Source organism: Eschrichtius robustus, chromosome 5 (assembly GCF_028021215.1).
Source record: "Eschrichtius robustus isolate mEscRob2 chromosome 5, mEscRob2.pri, whole genome shotgun sequence".
Lineage (NCBI taxonomy): Eukaryota > Metazoa > Chordata > Mammalia > Artiodactyla > Eschrichtiidae > Eschrichtius > Eschrichtius robustus.
The window spans coordinates 30,239,007-30,260,881 of NC_090828.1; the positions used below are offsets into that span (position 1 = coordinate 30,239,007).

The window sequence follows — 21,875 nt, forward strand, 5'->3', positions numbered from 1 at the left end:
TCCCCAAATAAAAACTCAGTCAAATCCAAAATAGAGATATATGCAGATTATGCTCCTTCTTTTTCTTTTTTCCTTGTGAATTTGTTTTTATTAGGATATAGGGGATGGGTTGAGAAATACTCCGTGGGTTATGCCCCACCAGGGAAGTGTCCATTCTGATCTTCCTGGGACAGCTTTTAGAACTTTTCCTTAGCGCTGCTGTTCTTGCTGCCAGCAGACTCTAAAGTTCCACTGCTGAGTGGCTGCTCCTTGGAAGAGAATTTCCTCTTTTTCTTGGGGGCACTCTCGTTTCTGACTTCAGGGTCACTAACTGGTTCCTCTTTGGGGAACGATTTCTTCCTCTTGGGAAGGCTTCCACTGCTAGCTGTCTCTTCAAGATCACTGCTAACCAGCTTCTCCTTGATTTCTTTTTCTTGGGTTTGGAGAAAGAGATGGGTCTTCCATTCCATTCTCCTGAGGAGCCTACTGGGGCTTTTACTTTTTCTTCATTCGGGGTCTTACGCTCCTGGGAGGCAGCCGAGGACAGAACACACTTGCCCAGGTGATGGGTGTGTGCTGCAGTCAGCTCTCTGGGCTCTCAGCAAGGTCTCAGCACCTTTGTCCTTCCTCACACTCCTCCTCTACACTGCTGCTGTTTTCTAAAGATGTGAGGGCAGTTGCAGCCAGCTGTTTCTTTTCCTTCTTCAAGTGTTTCTTCTGTTTCTCCAACTTCCTTGTAATCTCAGCAGCTGTTCTCTGCCTGAACCATTGCCTCCTTCATGACATCCATTCTTTTGTGGAATCTCTCCAGTCTCATAAGACAGCCGTTCCTCGACTTACTCGTGAAGCTTCTCCCCAAATACACTTGTGGGCACCTCAGAGAAGCAGTCAATTCATGAAGCAGTACTGCGTTTGTTTGCTAGGTATCTGGAGATGCAGCCTTTGTTCTTGGCAGCTGCTAGGCCAATGAAGGTGGAGTGGAAAATAAGTCCATATTTTGGGGTGCTACCCCTTGTCTTCAGAGTTCTGGAAACTTGGTTCCTTTGCTGGGCCCAGAGAATCACTCAGATACCAGTATGCTCCTTATTCTTTTTTTGTGTGTGTGGGATCTTAATTCCCTGACCAGGGATTGGACCTGGGCTCCTGGCAGTGGAAACACGGAGTCCTAACCACTGGACTGCCAGGGAATTCCCAATGCTCCTTATTCTTAACTAGAACTAAAACAAAGGGAAGCATAAAACTCTACCACCTGAAAAAATTAAATACTCTTGGGTCAAAGGAGAAATAAAAAAATAAAATCCAAATCAACTAGAAAGTATTGATAATCAGAATTCTGTGTATTAGTACCTATGGGATATGATTAAAACAGTACTCAGGAAAATTCATAGATGTAAACAAATTACTAAGCAAGAAAAGAATGAAAATAAAAGAATTCAGCCCAAGAAGTTAACAAAATAATAAAATAAATGGAAAGTAAGCAGAAAGAACGAACAAATATAAAAGCAGAAATTGATGAATTAGAAAATACATGGAGGTGCTGATAAATCCAAGAGGTTTTTGTTTTGTTTTGTTTTTTGGGGGAGGATATTGGTAAAAATATTAAACAGATAAACTCCTGTTGAACCCAATCATGAACAAAAGGAGAAAGCACAAATATCATGTATGTGTATGGACATACACAGAATACGAGAATGAGTCACAGATATTTAGAAACTTAAACGTAAGAGGTCACATTGCTAAATTGTATGCAGATAAATTTGAAAACCTGATCTGCACAAAACACTAGTAGGCCCAGGCAACTTTCTAAGTAACATTATAACTACAATGCTTTTTAACTGTTCAGGAACATAGATTTTTATAAATTGTTTTTTAAAATATTATATTAACACCTAATTCTGCCAAAGCACACAAAAAAACTCTAGACATTCTCAAAATACAAAAATCAGAAATCCTCAATATTAGCAAATGTAACTCAGCCATATATTAGAAGAATAATGCATGATGACCAAGTTGCTTTCATCCCAGGAGTGTAAGAAGAGTACAGTATCAGGAAATACTAAATACTAAATATTTTTAGTACATATTTTTATAAGTACAAAAGAGAAAAATGATCATTTCCCTAGAAGCTGGGAAAGAATTCAGTAAAAATTAACCATCAATTCTGAGTTTTTTTGAAAAAAGAAACAACTCTTAATAAAGTAGGAATTTCTTTATACCTCCTTAACATAACACAGAAGTCAGCATTATTGCTGCCATTGACTCAAAGCAGTTCTCATTTAAAGTTAGGAGTACCCGTGGTTGCTATTATTAACATTGTTCCAGTAGTTCTAGCCAATGCAAATAGGAAAAAAAAAAAGGTGCATAAACATTGGAAAGAAAGGGGGAATCATCAATCTTGATAGATATGATGCCACCTAGATAGAAATATGTCAGTAAAAAGTGAACGTTAACCCTTCATGTGATTTATAAAATATTCTCATACATATATAGGCTACCTTTTTCATAATGGCAGTTACTTTTTTCAGTCACTTATTTCCAGCCTGTTTATTTCCTGAAGTTCATATAGACTTACTTGGACTAATTCATGAAAGATTTATGTTTGCCAGGTGGATGAGCAGGCCAAAGAGAGGGTGTAAAAATGAAACAGCATGGGTTTGCTTTGAAATAATTTCCTGTCCTGAACATCCAGACCTTCGGGGCAGCTAAATTTAAATTTTTAGTCCAACTTTTCTTCCTTGCCTCTTGATAAAGTGAAAAGGGAAAGCTGTTATTTTTGTTTTACATTGATGTATGATTAGGTTTACTCAGTAATAAATGTGATTTTTATTAACCAGGCTAATGTTTCAGATTTTTTTTTTTTTTCTGCTAAAGTAAGTGTAATGCTTCTCAAAGGTAATACAGATTCTCTACCTTTATCATCAGCAGGTAAAATGTAGTAATAATAAGAACATTTATGAGTAATAACTTCTATTTGTTCAGTGCTTAACAAGGCATGGTACTTCGCGTGTTGCGTGCTTTGTATCATCGGATCCTTAGAGCAACCTGATAACATAGCTACTAATATTACCCCTATTTTACAGATGAGAAAACTGAGGTTAAATGATTTGTTCAAGGTGAATACTGTAGTTACCTTGGCAGATAATCAGACTTGAGCAGACATATCTTCTGACTCTTCAAGGGTTTATGTATCTTGTCATTCACTGGTATGAGGAGTTTCATATTTAGTTTTGGAAATGAGAGAGTGTTTCTTGAGTTTCTCTGCAACTGGTATCTAAGCTGTTCATCAGCTGTCTGGGTGACTTCTGGAGTGTGGAGAAAGTGGGTTAGACCAGTGGTCCCCAACCTTTTTGGCACCAGGGACCAGTTTCGTGGAAGACAGTTTTTCGGCGGGGTGGTGGGGTGATGGTTCAGGTGGTAATGTGGGCGATGGGGAGCGATGGGGAGTGGCAGATGCAGCTTCGCTCGCTCCCCGGCTGCCCACCTGCTGGGCCGCGGGTTCCGTCACGGGTCCACGGCCTGGGGGTTGGGGATCCCTGGGTTAGACCACAGCAGCCCCCTATGTCCTGATGTGACAGATTAGTTGTTTCAGTTTCATCGCAGACTATATGGTGTTATGGTACATAAATGTTACTGCTGGACCTTTTGTGTGTAGAGAGATAGTGACTATTGTGTGATTGCTTCCTTCCGTTTTCTTCTTAAACCTCCAAAGACTCATAAGCCATGATAATTATATTATAGCACAGTGTGCTGCAGAGCACTCAACTGAGTGGTAGAAATGTGGTGAATAGTCTTTGGACTCAAGAAATTTACAGTCTGGATGGGATAGGTAGGGGGGAATATTAGAGAGAAAATGACTTTTTCAAACAGGAATTTGTTCTTTTTTTGTAGTTTATAGAAACATTTGTTATAAACTGCTAAATATTTTGCCAACATATCAAAAAATGTAGAAGTTCTGGGGGAAGTTTTGGGTCTATGAGCTCATTCCATCGTCATTTTAAAGAGATCTGGGTTCTGAAAATAGGCATAGCATGCAACCATCAATAGTGAAAAAAATGACTTGCCACCTTATGACATTAGTTTGGTGGAAGAGCCCTGCTGCTTTGAGTTATTTACAAAACTTAACCAAAGCAGAAATTATTTAGTTCAATTTGGAGTGGCAGGGCAACTGGATATTTTATAATGTGTCTTATTATTTGAATTCAATATTGGGATGTTGGATTACAATGAAGAATCCATCCTGTTAGGAAGGGTGATATCCTAGTATTCTCCTTCCCAGATGAGCAAGCTTTGCTTATTTCTCTTTGTTAACTAGGCCTTTTGATATTTTTGTAGACAATCTGCTTCATCTTGATTCTGCAGCATTCCAAACTGTGGTATCCTTGGGGTTCTCTTAACATTGCTATGGTGCAGAAGATTTAAAATCAGGTATGGCTGTGGGGCAGAAGTCCCTCAGTGAAATTCTCAACTTAAATCTGCATTATACTCTCTGATTTATCATTTGGGTTTCTTTTTTTGTGGTGGTCTTTTAGCTGATGTTCACAAGGAATAGAGTCACGTGATGTATGAAGGGAAACATATACACTTCTCTGAGGTTGACAATAAGCCCTTGTGCTCATATAGCCCCAAACTGTGCAAGCAGCGGCGACTCAACGGCTACGCTTTCTGTATCAGACACGTTCTGGAGGACAAGACTGCCCCCTTCAAGCAATGTGAATATGTGGCCAAGTATAATAGCCAGCGCTGCACCAACCCCATCCCTAAATCAGAGGACCGCAGGTAAGCGCTGACAGCGGGAAGCAATCTTTGATTATTAATTAGTAGGCTTGGAAGTTGGGTTTTTTTGTTTGTTTGTGTTTTGATATGATGAACTTAAATGTTGAGTTCTGGGGGTAATCTAACTAAGTAAACTTTAGAATGGTTCTAAAGATGAGTGATGGCAATTTTTAAGAAATGGAGTAGTAACTTTGGGGAATTATTATTATTTTTTTGGGGGGGGGGAATTATTTGAAAAGTATGTTTGTTTTCTTCTTTTTTACTTAATAGACTTTCTAGGATTATTTAAAAAAATTTTTTTTTTTGCTTCAAGTCTTGGCACTGATGTGTTTGGTTTGCAGCCTTAGAAAGTATTTCCTGATTTCTCTACTTAGAATTTCATCAGCCTAAATGAGAGAAATTATAGGAACTACTTAGGTGTTATAATTAATGATAATAATTTTGGAGTTTTTAAATCTTTGTTTGAAAGGTAGCAAATGGTATGTACTTATTGAAAAAGAATTATTCAAAAGAATGACTACTTGAATCATTCAGATTTACTTCCTCTCAAACTTCTTTTGGTTAAAAAGGGTTCCATATAGACTATGTTTACTATAATTTAGAAACTGTATTTTCATAGTTAAGTAGGCTTTTTGACTAGGATTATGAATTTATATTTTTCTGAGTTAAAAAAAAATGTGGAGGTGTTTTTAAAGGAGTCTTAATGCTGATTATTCATCTTTCATATTCTTAGGAAAATTTATATGATTTCACATGTAATCTCTTTTTTTCATGTCTCTTTTTTCTCAGTTCTCCAGAAACCATGCTGATCATTGTAGGATATTACAGAGAGATGCATGCTTATTTTCCTAAAAGTTTCAAATACTTGTTATCTTTAGGTAGAAATTTGAACTTTTTACTTCTGTCTTTAAAAAATACATATACAACCTTTATTTTTGTTCCTATATATAAGCGAATGTCACCTACATAAATTGGTTGAAAAGGAATCATGTATTTTATATGTCATGGTGAGCAACTTTTAAACTTTTAGGGTGAAATAAATAATTTGTGTTGATAAATATCCCACCAAAATGAATACAGTATAATGTGGTGATTTGGGAATACTCTCGTAGAATTTCTAATGAGCACTTCAGGCTTCAGATTACAATACCTGAAAGTTAGAAACAGCTGTTTAGTGAGGAAAGGAATAAAATTTTAATCTCAGGTGAGAAAGGTACCAACGTATTAGGCTAAGCATGTCTGTCCAGTTGGTTTTAGTTGACTGAAAATAATTTCTTACTGCTGCCCTTTTCTAACTTGAAGAATGGATGGACTTGGATTAACTTTTTTACTTCAAGATCCATTATAATCACATTTCTATAATTTTGTCTTAAATTTAGTTTATACACACAGTTGCAATTTTTGTCAGCCTTGGATTTTTTTCATTTCAGTCGAAGCAAGTGTTGCCCTTTTCTAACTTGAAGAATGGATGGACGTGGATTAACTTTTTTACTTCAAGATCCATTATAATCACATTTCTATAATTTTGTCTTAAATTTAGTTTATCACACACAGTTGCAATTTTTGTCAGCCTTGGATTTTTTTCATTTCAGTCGAAGCAAGTGTTATCTTAATAGCTAACAGCAAGAAGTAAAGTGAGAGTCACTCTGAATTTCTCCAAAATATTAATTCTCCGAAGCATACGTCTTCACCTTTATATTTGAAGTAATTTTCTTTTTTTAGAAAAAGAAGGGAAAGGACTTTTGTGTTGCTGTGTCAAGAGAAGCTAGGCTTAATAAATGCTAAGTTATATATTTTTTCAGAATTGGTCCAAGATCATATGAACACAAATGCTATGAATACTTTTCTTGTTGTAGGGTTGTTTGAAAACAGATTAAAGTAGACATTAGTAGGAGGTAATATTCTTATTTTACCTCAAGAAACCCAGGTTGAATTCATGTAATAATATGTTTAAACCTGTGTATAAATATAATAGTTACAACTGTACTATATGATACAATGTAGAAAAGATTAATATTCTTTTGAAAATAAGCTTTTATCATTGTTAAGGCAGTTACTCCTTGGACATTTAGGGATTTGACATGGTTTTATGTATAGTTTTAGAAAACAAATTCCCAAGGACTTTTAATTGACAGAATTATCTAGTTGGTAGTCAGCTAGAGGAAGCTTCTTAATAATATCTGGTGTGTAACTTACCTGGTGTGTATTATAAATGCTAACTTATGGGATTCCGTCTTTTGGATAGAATAGTGTTAATGTTCGGTAGAAGTACTGGTATAATTGAAAAGTCCATTTTCTAATATACAGTGGGAAGCTAAGGCCCATTACTGTAGCCTTGATAGCTTAGAGATAAATGGGTATATTAAGTTGGTTATTTTATATGGTATTTTAAATTTAAGTTTGGTATAATTTTATATATGTATTTATTTAATGGTATGTATTTACCAAGAAATTTTCTTGTTTCCTATATTTATTCTTTTCTAAAACAACTTAAGATATAATTCACATACCATACAAGTCGCCCATTTGAAGTGTACAGTTCAGTATTTGTTAGTGTATTTACAGGAGTGTGCAACTATCAACACGGTCTAATTTTACATTTTCATCCCCCCCAAAAGAACCCATTTGCAGTCAGTCCCCTGTATTCTTTTAGACTGGAAATTCATATTTGCATTATTTTAAATGCTGTTCATAACTAAGTAAGCTGTTCTAATTCTAGTTATGAAGAATATTCCCTTTTAGAAGAGGCAGAGTTTTTAAGGGTTCAGGCTAAATGTTGCGATAGTGTGACAGTGGCTGGAGTGGGAGTTGAGGGTGGGGTTGAAGGAGGACTGTATATGTGGATTCGCCTCTGCTGGGTTAGGTAATGTAGCACCTAGTAGCCTCATTTACCAGTCCAGGCTGCCCATGTAAATGAGCAGAAAAGTTTGATTTCTAAATTTAAAAAACCCACTTCACTTCTCCCCACTAATAGTACTAATCCTTTTGTTAATTTGAAAATGAATAGAAAACAACAAAAACCATTAACTCTTTGTTGGGAAGCTTAGTACAGTTATCCCTGAAACCCTATTCCTTGTTGGCTGCAGCTTTATGAATCTATTCTGTTTAAGGTGTGTAAGGGACCTAGCTCAAACCTGCTAGGCACACGCGCGTGCACGCGCACACACACACACACAGTGTAACGTCTCTTTACTGTCCAGAAAGCTTTTTCTTAATAGTTCTCTTTAAAATTAAAGAGTGCCTCTGATAGATTTATTTTTAAGACAAACCAACAAAACCATGTGTCCTGATTTTTGGTGAATCTGTGTTTTTAAGAGTCATTAAAACAGTTTTTTGTTGCAGCCCGTTGAGTTTGGGGATTGACATTATTTACTTTATTGCCTTTTTCCCCCAACTGTGTTCTATGGAGATATCATAAATATGCTGCAGTAAAATAGGTACCATTTTAAATACGTTTGGGAAGCAATGCTATATGGGTAGATTTCTACCCTTGGTGTATAATGCACATTATCATACAAAATGCTTTGAGAGGTTGTTTAGCAGAAACAAATGATGAAATTGTTATCTAATTCTGTTTAAGCCAGCATTTCCCAAATTTATTTAAGCATGGAATACTGCTTTTATGACATACTTGTTAACATACCTTGGAACTGCACGAGGTATACCAGTTCAGGAAATACTGCTTTTCTACTGGTTAGAAGCCTCCACAGGATTTCAGTGAAATTTATTGGAATAACATGCATTCTACTTTCTCATTATGTAGAAGGATTCTGTCTTTTCATAGTATTTTTAAAATAGCGCTTATATTACAGAAGTGACCTGCTCATTGTTGAAGACTTATTGAGTCTTCATGAGCTTTGACTTTTATTTTTTTCTATTTTTTTAATTGAAGTATAGTTGATTTACAATGTTGTGTTAATTTCTGCTGTATAGCACAGTGATTCAGTTATACATATATACACATTCTTTTTCATATTCGTTTCCATTGTAGTTTATCACAGGATATTAAATATTGTTTCCTGTGCTATACGAGCTTTGATTTTTAGTTTGTCTCAGCTCTGTCACTTTCCAGATAGGTGGTTTTGGGCAAGTTATTTAATTTGTATAAAATTTAGTTTCCTCATCTGTATAAAGGGCATTATTTTGGTACCTACTGCAGGTAGAAACTAGCTAGAGGAGATAATCCATGTACTTAACACGTGGCTGGCTATTGAGAAACTCATTTAATCGATTATCACACTAACTAGTTTTATTATTTTATTTTCTCCTCTTCCTTCTCCCTCTCTCTTTGTGTGTGTGTGTGTGTGTGTGTGTGTAGAACACACACAGTAGACATTTGACATTCTTTTTTTTTTTTTAAACTTTTTATTTTATACTGGAGTATAGCCGATTAACAATGTTGTGATAGTTTCAGGTGCACAGCAAAGCGACTCAGCCATACATATACAGGTATCCATTCTCCCCCAGACTCCCCTCCCATCCAGGCTGCCGCATAACACTGAGCAGAGTGCCCTGTGCTATACAGTAGGTCCTTGTTGGTTATCCTTTTTAAATATAGCAGTGTGTACATGTCGATCCCACACTCCCTGACTATTCCTTCCCTCCATCCTTCCCCCCCTCCCCCCATAACCATAAGTTCATTCTCTAAGTCTGTGAGTCGGTTTCTATTTTGTAAATACGTTCATTTGTATCATTTCTTTGACATTTAACATTCTGAAGTGTTATGTCATAAGATCTTTGTGAATCTCCAATACTTGAATGGCATTGGGACATATATTTTTTTCTCCACAAGAGAATTTTAAGTGATCCTTTAGACTCCTGATGAGCTACTTTGTATGCTATGAATAGAGAACAACAAAGCGGTGTGAGAAGCAATAGCTGGGTGGTTGGTTATCCAGGGCCACTCACTATTTGAATGACTTGCTTCTGTCTGGCAGCCTCTTCACGTGTGCAGTTCATATATTTGCTTTAGCAAAATTGCACAGACTTTGAGGATTGCTTGAGGGTAGTGGAAGTTGTATAAATCACATCCACGAATGCCAAAGAGTTATTATAGTCATGCATTTTGAACATATTAGGATTCACATTTTATGATACGTCGTTTTATATTCTCCTTTTCTTAATATGTATCATGAACGTTTTCCTGTATATGTGTGTATTTTTAAAGGTACTGCAACAGCCACTTGCAGGTACTTGGCTTTATCCCGAAAAAAGAGAGGAAGAAAAAGAATGATCCTATAGATGAGGTAAAGGTCAGGCACCAGATGGATACCATGGCCTTTAGCCTGACGGTGCCCACGTTGGCCTTGAAGATGCCCAATGGACTGGATGGAATGTCCCTCTCTCCACCGGGGGCAAGGGTCCCTCTCCACTACCTGGAAACTGAGTTGGAAGACCCATTTGCTTTCAACGAGGAAGATGATGACCTAAAGAAAGGGGCAACTGTGAGAAAGAAGTTGCAGAGCAAGTTGGCCCAGAATCGGCAGCGCCAGAGAGAGACAGAGATTTTAAAAGTTCGACAAGAGCACTTTAGTCCCCCTCCTGCACCTTCTCAGCAGCAGCCTCCGCAGCAGCACTCCCACCTGTCACCTTTATCCACTTTAAAACCTCCAGCGCCACCGCAGGGTCTAGTCTGCAAGTCACCTCAACCTCAGAACACCAGCCTACCAATGCAGGGAGTGGCCCCCACTCCACACACTATAGCACAAGACAGGCAGTTGTCTCACAAGAGGCCTCTGCCCCTCCTGCCATCTAGTAGGGCTCCCGTCGTGGACCCGCCCAGGACTGACCGGGTCCTTATGAAAGCCACAGCCTTCTCTCCACACTTCTCTTGTATAAGTCGACTGCAGAGACTGGTGAAACTGTGCACCCAAAAACATCAGCTGGACACTGATCTGTTTCCCCATTTAGGTGAGTTACCGTCTATTTTACCATATCCCATGTGTGTAATGTAACAAAATGTGCCTGTTGCACAAGGCTTTATTTTCATAACCTTCTCATGTGTAATAGGAGTAAAAGAATACTTGGACAGAGTGGTCAGTTAAAGATTCGTATTTAGGTAGACCGCTTAAAGTAAGTATGCTACTGGAGAGGACAGTGATTGGTGAACAGGATACAGAAGAAATAGGAGCTGGGAATTTAGAATTCCAGTTACAGCTTCTAGCAGTAGTAGTAGCAATATTAAAAGCAGTTGTGTTTGGTTTTGTGCCTCTGAGCTCAGTCCCTGTGTGTCTAATGAAGTTCTCCACATGTCTTATCACAGGACTTTGGAATAAGATAGCATTGTAAATATCTGCTGACAGTTTTCAGAAAAAAAAAAAAAAAATTCTTAAAGTAATACCTGTTCACGATTGAAAAGCAAAAATTTACAGATAAAACTTTAATGTAGTCAAATGTCTGTCTTTTCTTTGTTGCTTCTGAGTTTTCTGTCTTACTCAAGAAAATCTCTCTGATAGCAAGTTTATACAGTTATTCTGTATTTTCTATTAATAGTTTGTTTTGTTTTATTTTTGATCATTTAAGCCTTTGATTCACTTGGAATTTATTCTTGAATGTGTTGTGAGTTGTGATTCTAACTTAAGGAAAAATTATTTGCATGACATATGACAGCAATAGAAAAATGGGAAAAGGATGGGAATAGAGGAAGAAGAAATATAAATGGTCAATAAACAAATGAAAACCTCAATCCTCGTAACAGACGAGGAAACACAAATTAAAGTAACAATGAGTTACCATCATATTGGCAAAAAGTATACCTGTTGTTGATGAGGATATGGGATCTCATACGTTGCTGGTGAGTAATGCAACAACATATACTAATTAAAAGTATATGTAGAGCCAGCAAGCTCACTTCTGGGACTCTATCTATGGATTAAAAAAATATCAGAAAGTAAGGATATGTGTTCCGGGATGTTTACTACAGCATTGCTTACAGTATTGCTTTCAGTATTAAAAATCTGCAAACAACCTTTATAACCTATAGGAAATTCAGAATTGAGTAAATTCTGGTACATATACATTTTATGAAGTATTATGCGGCTATTAAAAAGAATGAATGAAATCTCCATCTTTTACCTGGATGTGCTCATGATACATTAACAAGTAGAAAAATATCAAGAGGTATTGTACTGTCCCATTTTTGTAAAAATAAGCAAAGTGAACAAACAAGGGACACCAGTAAATCTATTGATCAATCATATGGATAGATGTTTGCCTCTCTGGTATGAGCATAGTTAAAGTGTGAATGGATGTACACTATCAGTCTCTTAACGTTGGCTACCATGGCGGGGGATGGAATTGGACAGGATGTGTTTTTGGGAGATGGGAGTGATACTCCTTCTTCTATAGTTTCATATTATTTCATTTGTTATTAAACCATGTATGACTTTTGGTAATTAAAAAACCTAATAAAACTTAAAGAAAAAATTTAGATAAGCAAAAGTAATAAATTAAAACACCCCAAGCCTTATTAATACCTATTTGTTAATATCTTGGCATATTCTTTCAGATATATAAAATTAAGTTCCTGCTAAATGTACAGTATTGTAACCTATTTTAAAATGTTTTGTAATGTATTATCACGTTAGTAATTTTTCATACAGTTTGTCACAGCTGAATTCTTTCTTGAATTTAAATCATTTCCAATTTATTGCAGTATAATTATAGCTATATAGCCCTCTCAGTAAAATAATTACCGTCACATCTTTAATTTTTCCTTCAAATAGATTCCTGGAAGCGGAATTGCTGATCCCAAGCTTTTGCACTTTTTAAAAAGGTTTTTGATATGTATTGCCAAATTTTCCTTCAGAATTATTTTGTCAGTTTACTTTTCTTTCAGCAGTGTATGAGAATGACAGTCTCTCTACATCTTTATAGCCCTGGATATTAGATATTATTACTATTATTTTGCCTTTGCAAATTTGATAGAAAGTTTGCTTTAATTTGCATACCTTAGATCAGTGTTTCTCAAGTGTTTGGCCTGAGAATCACTTTATTTGCACTCTCAAAAATTATCGAGGACACGGTAGAGATTTTGTATATGTGAGTTATATTTACTGATATTTACTGAATTATAAGTTAAAACTGAGAAATTAAAAAAAATACTAATTCATTTTAAAATAACAATAAATTTACTGCATGTTAACATGTTCTTTTTATGAAAAATAACTGTTTTCCAAAACAAAAACAAATATAATGGGAAGAGCAGCATTGTTTGACATTGTTTAGCAAATCTTAATGTCTGGTCTGCTAGATATGTGCTTCTGCATTCAATGTGTCCTGATATGTGGGTTTTTTTTTTCTGGTTAGGAGATAAAAATATGGCCTTACACATTTGTAGTTGGAAAAGAGAGGGATATTGTAATAGTTTTTTCCAAATAATTGTAGGTATTTGTAATTGGTTCTACACCAAAACTTGACAAGTGGTAGTTTCTTAAAAATTAGTTTCAACATGGAATCTGAAACCATATCTAGGAATTTTGCATACTGTTACATTAAAATCCATTGATTTTTGAATGAATATGTTACCCATGCGTGATGTTGTAACATCGTATGTTGGTCATTTGGACGATATTGCTCTACTGAGTTACACAGATGTCCCAAATGTTGACACATTTCATTATTCAAAAATTTTAGATTGCATTCATTAATATTAACACCAGTCTTATCGGAGAAGTCCAGCTCTTAGGTATTTGTCATACTGTCAGTGATAAATTCAAGTTTTCCCCCAAAACTGAGCTTTCAAGTGAACATTTGAATGTTACCATTGGCAACAAATACTGTTCATTGTTTTCCTTGGGGTGATGGTTTCACTGTGTTCATTTTAGAAAAAATGACTGCCAGATAGCCAATAGTTTATCTGTCAGTCACTCTTTCAAGTAAAATTGGTGTTGAATGAGGGAAAAGCAGCTAGTTCAGGTCACAACTAAGAGTCCTACAAAGTGCTTTTCCTCAAGACAGCTGCTGTACTTTCTTCGGATGCAGTAGAGGTGCTTTATATATACCTCATATTTCATCACACACAGCATCATAAAGACATATACACAAGAATCAAGATTTAATCAAATAAACAGTCTTTAATAAATGAGTGCTTTATCAAGGATGGTCTTAAATTGTTTTTTGTATACTTGTTTTCATTTAATTGCAAGTCATGGTATGGAATATATATTGAAAACTAGTACAGTTTTGTGCCCCTGCCTTGATTCACGCTAAGGTGTCAGCAGTTTCACCCACCATGGGTTTTTTTGTTGTTGCTTTTACTGTCAGTGCAAATGTCAACACAGTAAAAAAGGCAAATAACATTTTAGTATTGTTTTGAAGATAGTGTTGACCTAAGCATCTCCCTAAAAAGGGTTTCAGGGACCCCTGGGGATCTGTGGGCCATACTTTGAGTAAGAACTGCTCTTTTAGATTAATAATGTAGTTTTGAATATTGGTTCATACTGCTTTTTTTGGACATATGTATTTCATATTTTATCTTGTCAGTTTTTTCATCCATTTTTATTTAAGCATTTCTCTTTTTTATTGATAGGTGTAAGAGCTTTTTATACATATTTAATGTTTGTTGCAAAACCTCTCCTCACTCCCGTTTGTTACTTGCTTTTAGTATCTATTATAAAGGTTTTGGAATTTAGAGGTTAAATTTTTTTATGTATTTTCTCTCTCTTTTTAAAGATTTCTTCCTTTTGAATCAGGTTTTTTTTCTCCTCTTGTTTAGGCTCTCTTCATTCCAAGAATATATAAATATGTTCACCTATATTTTCTTTTAGCCCTTTTATTATTTTAGTCATCTGTTTGGGACTCATTAGGTGTTAGTTTTGAGGCAGAGATCTAACTTTTCTTTCCAAATGTTTGCCTTTTATTTTACCTTTTACCCATATCATCTGCTAAATTTTTTTTTTTTTTTTTTTTTTTTTTTAATGGCTGTGTTGGGTCTTCGTTTCTGTGCGAGGGCTTTCTCCAGATGCGGCAAGCGGGGGCCGCTCTTCATCGCGGTGCGTGGGCCTCTCACTATCGCGACCTCTCTTGTTGCGGAGCACAGGCTCCAGACGCGCAGGCTCAGTAGTTGTGGCTCACGGGCCCAGTTGCTCCGCGGCATGTGGGATCTTCCCAGACCAGGGCTCGAACCCGTGTCCCCTGCATTGGCAGGCAGATCCTCAACCACTGCGCCACCAGGGAAGCCCATCTGCTAAATTTTTATTTATATTTCTGTTTATTTCTAGATGCTGATAATATTTTAGCTTTTGAAACTATGAAATTTTATGTTGTGTTGAGGGCTGACTTTCAATCATTTTGAACAGAACTAAAACTAATAGAAAAGTTTTGTCTTTTTATTTTTAAAAAATTCAAGCATATGAGGGACCCAAATTTTTAAAACAGTTTATTTTGGAGAAACCAGAAATTACAGTGCACTGTTATAACCAAGTGTACTCTGCATTCATGTCAGCAAAGAATACTTAAAAACGCGGTATTTAATTGGCTTCTACAGTCCTGTTTGGGCTGGTTATCTCAATTAGTTACACTGAAACTAGTGATAATGAAGGCAAGATCAAAGGTTTGCTTTATTGGACAGTTAATTTTACAACAGGAGAAACACTTCCATCTTACTTCTTATGACTTAGATCTTGACTTTTTCAGAGAAAGCATGGGTATCTTAGTAGACATTATTATGACTTCTACAGAAAATATAAAAGATAACAACTCATGTTCCAATTTTTAAAGGTGCCTTGAGTGTCACTTTGTGTTTGAAAGATCTCACCTTTCAACATCCTGAAGGTGATGATGTGGTCACTTACTTGTTTTTTGTTTTTTTGATTTACTCTTTAACAAGCTACTAATTATTTTAGTTAGAGAAAGTAACTTACTTTTTAAGATGACCTGACATTTTGAATAGTCATCTTGGAACTAGATTTGGCGTTTCTTTATGCCAATGGCAATATTTAATTTTAAGCATTTATAATTTGCATTTCAATTAACCTTTTCTTAATTTCCCAATTTGGCACATGTAAACTCATTTAAATTATGGAAGAAATCTGTGAGGTCCTTTTTAACTAACTGTGCCTAATGAAGATGGTCTTTTGATTTTTGAGGGTCTCAAGAAGGAAGACATAGAATACTAGTCATCAAGGTATCTGATTAAAGTTTCATAGTGGTATGAGTTTATTAAGGTTATGTAGTCCACACACTGTTGTATTTTAGGCTATGCAACATCAGTATTTAAGACCTCTTCAAGATACAAAATTAAAAAGACAAAACCTTTGGGACTTCCCTAGCGGTCAGGTGGTTAAGATGCTGTGCTTCCACTGCAGGGGGCACAGGTTCGATCCCTGGTCGGGGAACTAGGATCGCGCATACTCTGCTGTGTGGCCAAAAAAAAAAAAAGAAAAAAAAAAAGGCAAAACCTGTATGTTGGAAGCTCACAATTATCCAGTCATTAAAAATAATAGCATTTAACAAAATAAATAAGCATTATTATACTGTATTTCTCTACTTTTCCCTCTAACCTTGTTTTCCAAATGGAACTCAAAATGTGACAGCTCTTGTTTAAAAGAACCGAAAGAAACCCCAAGCGATACTAGAAAGAGAACATTGCCATCCTACCCTTCCCTCTTCCCGCAGGGGGCAGGAGCCTGGGAATGGCCCTGCCTAGTGGATGGTGTCCTTTCCTCCAGAGATGTTGTTGGGAAAAGGGGATGGAGTGTGCCTGACTTTCACAATATATTCTAGGCCCCTTCTTTGTTGAGGTATAGCATGAGTCCACTGGCACCTTTTGACTTTTTCTTGCCTGAACATGCATTAGGCTTCTTTTCCTGTCGTCTTGAATATGTTTTATGTTTTTCGACATTATTTTAGTGTATAACGTTTTGATACTTAAGAAATTCTACCCCTCTTTTTGACTTGAACTCTCTCTTTGCTTTGTGTTGTTCCTACTCCATTTGTGAAGCATCTGACGAAAGAAGTTCATCCGTGGAATATAGCTTTTTGTTGTAATGTCATTATTTTAAATGCGAGTGCATGTCATACATTCATTATTAATACCTTTGCCAGAACAGGGCTGAAACTCATCAGGAGGGATTTATTCACACTATGATAGTACTTGCTATAGGTGTCGGGTTATGTATTTCAGGTAGCTTTTTATCTAAATTTTAAATAAATGTTAATTTTTTCTAACTTGCAACATCCTCTCCTCCGTCCTAGGGTTGGACTGGTCTGAAGAGAGTGGAGAAGAACTGGAGGACTCAGAGCAGGCCTCGCCATACCAGGTTGCCTGGTCCATCCGAGAGACCCTCAGATACGAAAGACACACGTGAGTCTTCCTTTTTCTTTTTATTCTTAAATTTCCACTGTAGTAGATTGATTTTTCCTATATATGCTAATTTCATTTTGTTTTTTAAAGATAAATTTATTTACTTATGGCTGCGTTGGGTCTTCTTTGCTGCGCGTGGACTTTCTCTAGTTGCAGTGAGTGAGGGCTACTCCTCATTGCGGTGTGCGGGCTTCTCATTGCGTTGGCTTCTCTTGTTGCAGAGCACGGGCTTCACTAGTTGTGGCGGGAGGGCTTCAGTAGTTGTGGCTCGTGGGCTCTAGAGCGCAGGCTCAGTAGTTGTGGCGCACGGGCTTAGCTGCTCCGCGGCATGTGGGATCTTCCTGGACCAGGGCTTGAACCTGTGTCCCCTTCATTGGCAGGCGGACTCTTAACCACTGCGCCACCAGGGAAATCCCTATCCATTCTCTGATATTTCTTTTTTTTTTTTTAAAGATTTATTTATTGATTGACTGATTGCTATGTTGGGTCTTCGTTTCTGTGCTAGGGCTTTCTCTAGTTGCGGCAAGCAGGGGCCACTCTTCATCGCGGTGCGCGGGCCTCTCACTATCGTGGCCTCTCTTGTTGCGGAGCACAGGCTCCAGACGCGCAGGCTCAGTAGTTGTGGCTCACGGGCCTAGTTGCTCTGCGGCATGTGGGATCTTCCCAGACCAGGGCTCGAACCCGTGTCCCCTGCATTAGCAGGCAGACTCTCAACCACTGCGCCACCAGGGAAGCCCCTCTCTGATATTTCTAATGCGCTGAATATTTCTGTGTTAAAACATTTTTTTGAAATAATCTAATTAGAGGTTCTCGATATCTGCCTTATCAGAAAGCTGTAGGTTAATGCCCAGCCCCTTCAGTGGTAAGAAGAAGACTAGTTCTCTTTCAGGGGACTGCCTCAGCGTCATAGGTATATGCTTGGTGCGGTGCGACAGGACTGAGATAGATCCTTGTCTGTGGGGCTAAAAGATGACTCACAGGGCTTCCCTGGTGGCGCAGTGGTTGAGAGTCTGCCTGCCAATGCAGGGGACACGGGTTCGAGCCCTGGTCTGGGAAGATCCCACATGCCACGGAGCAGCTGGGCCCGTGAGCCGCAATTGCTGAGCCTGCGCGTCTGGAGCCTGTGCTCCGCAGCGAGAGAGGCCGCGATAGTGAGAGGCCCGCGCACCGCAATGAAGAGTGGCCCCCGCTTGCCACAACTAGAGAAAGCCCTCGCACAGAAATGAAGAGCTAACACAGCCATAAATAAATAAATAAATTAAAAAAAAAAAAAAAAGATGACTCACAGACTCAGCTAATTATTATTTTTGTTTAAGTACTGTGGTTTGAATAGGTGTTCGGCAAGACAGAGGGGAGACTATCTGCACCCAGGCCGACTCCTAGAATTTCACAGTATCATAATATGCATATACATTCTAAGGTCCGGTTTCTGAATTTATAGGCTTAAAAATGTGATTTGTTAGTACACCCAGAAATGATTAGGCTTAGGGAGCTGATTCACTAGAGGCTAATGTATAAGCCAAAATGACGGTTTTTAGTAAGAAGTATCATCATTAAGTGGTACAGATGTTCACTAAGCAAAACTATATGGGAAGCAAATTATAGTCAGAAGCTTATTTGGACATGGAATTAGCGCAAGGAGAGTTAGCTGGATTTATTAATGGTCAGTGTCATTAAACTATAACAGCCTACTGCCTCCATTTCCACTCTTGGGCTTTATATCCCGTATAGTTGTCCCTGTCTCCCCTGTCTCCTAGTTAGTATTGGAAAATGCTATATATATTTTTTCTCTCTCTGAGATTCCATTTTATATGTCATTTAAGACTGTTTCCTCACCATTAGCATTTCTTGTTTTCAGATAGAAGTACAATTGAGCTTAAGCTTTCTAAGTTACAGATAATATCAACCGTGCTTCCTAAGGTTGATATTCAAATCAGCTTAGCTTGACTTGGGATATTTTGGGTTAATTTTCCAAATGCTATAAATAGGTAACATAAGTAAATGCTCGGCACAATACCTGGTTCATGGGAAATGATAAATGATAGCTAAGAAGCCTATTTTAATTCTGAAAATTACCTGAACATTAGTATTGGGAGTATTTGCCCTTGATTAGGAGCAATGTATATTCCATTTCTGCCTTCTAGTGCAGTTCTCAGAATATTTCTTTTGCTGTTATAGACTTGTGACCATCATCTTTGTCTTCATCTCTATAGCATTTTACTTTCTTGGCCAGTTTGGCTAACTTGCTTCTACTTTGACTTACCATGATACTCTGCTTTCCTGGCTCTTCTTTTCCTTCAGTATATATTTCTCCTTTTTACAAGCAATTTTCCTTAACTTCCTGCCCAGCTGTCCCTTTAATCTTTTCCTCTTCACTCATTTGTTTATTCACTTGTTCAACATATTCTGGTTGAACTAGTATTATGCTTCAGGCATGGGGCACTACATTCTTTTCCTTGGGTGAAACTGGGATTGCGTTGGTTTACCATCCCTTCTATGCCTGCAGCTGCACATCTGCATCTGCCACTGTGCTCTCTCACAGGAGCCTCTGTCCTTTTTTTTTTTTCAGACTACCTATAGAACTACTTTATTCCAGCTTGTTGTTGTGCTTCAGTGTAATAGAAAACGGAGAGCTGTAGAAAATTGGCCCTACCTAGCCTGTCCATTATATCTTCAAGAAGTTTTTGCCATGTGAAATTTCTCAAGGTTTTGCCATTTAAAATTCCTCAGTGAGTTCATTGTGTTTTGGGGGGAAAAAAGGCACAGTGGTGTGATGGTACATTCCCCCCGAAGAACCTTTTCATGAGCTTTCTTCCTAAACCAAAATTGTACTTAAAAGAAATTTGGGGAGAAAGTTTGGCAGAGGTTCCTTGGTTACTTAGTTTAGTTGTAGATGCATATGCCAAAGTGGAGCTCTTAGGATTTTACTTAGGTCTCTCAGTAGCAGAAATAAGTTGGTATCTTAAATGTAGTATTAAGGAACAGTAAGTACTGCCAGTAACTGCTTCCCTTTTCACATTCCTAATGATGTCTTTGATAGAATAAAGTTCTTAATTTCAAAGGGTACAGTTTATTAGTTTTTTCCTTTATGGTTAATTTGTGACCTGCTTAAGAAATCACTGCTTACCCCAGGGTCATGAAGCTATTTTCTCATATTATCTTCTAGAAGCTTTATTGTTTCACTGACGATCTTTCTGGAATTTATTTTTGTATATTTTATATATGATGTGAGTTAGGGCCAAGGATCTTTTCTTTTTTTTTTTTTTTCCATATGGCTTCTCTATTTAAGCAACACTGTTTATTGAACACTTATTTTTCATTGCATTAGAAGCCTTGACATATATGTGTATGTCTGTTTGTGCATTTTCTAATCTCTTCCATTGGTCTGTTTGTCCTTGTGCAAATAACTTCAAAGTTTTAATTAAAATAGCTTCAAATAGGGACTTCCCTGGTGGCGCAGTGGTTAAGAATCCGCCTGCCAATGCAGGTGACACGGGTTCGAACCGTGGTCTGCAAAGATCCCACATGCCACGGAGCAACTAAGCCCGTGCACCATAACTACTGAGCCTGCGCTCTAGAGCCTGCGAGCCACAACTACTGAAGTCGAGCGCCTAGAGCCTGTGCTCCGCAACAAGAGAAGCCACAGCAATGAGCAGCCCGCGCACCGCAACGAAGACTAGCCCCCGCTCGCCACAGCTAGAGGAAACCCACGCACAGCAACAAAGACCCAACAAAGCCAAAAAATAAATTAATAAATTAATAAATATAAAAAAATAGCTTCAAATAGGTTTTAATCTTTTTGAAGAATGCTTTTGGTTTCATTGATTTTTTTTTTTTTTTTTAATTTTTTTTTTTTTTATTTCATTGCTTTCTGCTCTTTGTTTCCTTTTGTTTGGCTTTAATTTTTTTGACGTTTTTAAGGTAATACCTTAAATCAGTTAAATCTGAGATGTTTCTTGTTTTCTTTTTTTTAATTTTAATTTTATTTTTGGCTGCGTTGGGTCTTGGTTGCTGTGAGAGGGTTTTCTCTAGTTGTGGCAAGTGGGGGCTACTCTTCGTTGCAGTGCATGGACTTCTCATTATAGTAGCTTCTCTTGTTGCGGAGCACGGGCTCTGGGAGCGTGGGCTTCAGTAGTTGCAGCATGCAGGCTTCAGTAGTTGCAGCACATGGGCTCAGTTGTGGCTCATGGGCTTAGTTGCTCGGCGGCATGTGGGATCTTCCCAGACCAGGGATCAAACCCATGTCCCCTGCATTGGCAGGCAGATTCTTAACCACTGCATCACCAGGGAAGTCCCTCTTGTTTTCTAACATAGATACTTGGTGCTATACATTTCCCTCTAAACACTGGTTTTAGCTGCATCCTACAGATTTTGATATGACATGTTTTCATTTTTATTCAATTCAAAATATTTTCTAATACACCCCCCACCTTTTTTCTGTTTTGGCCACGCTGCGTGGCTTGTGGGGTCTTAGTTCCCTGAATAGGGAATGAACCCAGGCCCTTGGCAGTGAGAGAGTGGAGTCCTAACCACTGGACCACCGGAGAATTCCTTTTAGTACCCCTTTTGATGTCTTCTTTGATCTATGGGTTATTTAGAAGTTATATTTAGTTTCCACATATTTGGGGATTTATCAGGAATTGGTTTCTAATTTAATTGTGCTGTGTTCAGAGACCACATTTAGATTACAGTGTTCTGTAAATGTCAATTAAGTCAAGTTGGTTGATAGTGTTGTTCAGGTCTTCTTTAATTTTCTTTCTTTTCATCTTTGGTGATTTTCTTTCATTTTGTTCTATCAGTTACTGGAAAGGGATGTTGA

The 21,875-nt window shown here is 37.5% G+C and overlaps 1 protein-coding gene across 1 annotated transcript in view; it reads left to right on the top strand.

Annotated features, from left to right (window-relative positions):
* The window catches only part of INO80D (INO80 complex subunit D), a 60,147-nt gene that overhangs the window by 12,711 nt on the left and 25,561 nt on the right, over window positions 1–21,875 (top strand). Inside the window, exons 2-4 of the mRNA XM_068544607.1 lie at window positions 4,651–4,755; window positions 9,920–10,662; window positions 16,948–17,056. Coding sequence (XP_068400708.1) covers window positions 4,651–4,755; window positions 9,920–10,662; window positions 16,948–17,056 — 957 coding nt within the window. The remainder of the gene's footprint in view (window positions 1–4,650; window positions 4,756–9,919; window positions 10,663–16,947; window positions 17,057–21,875) is intronic.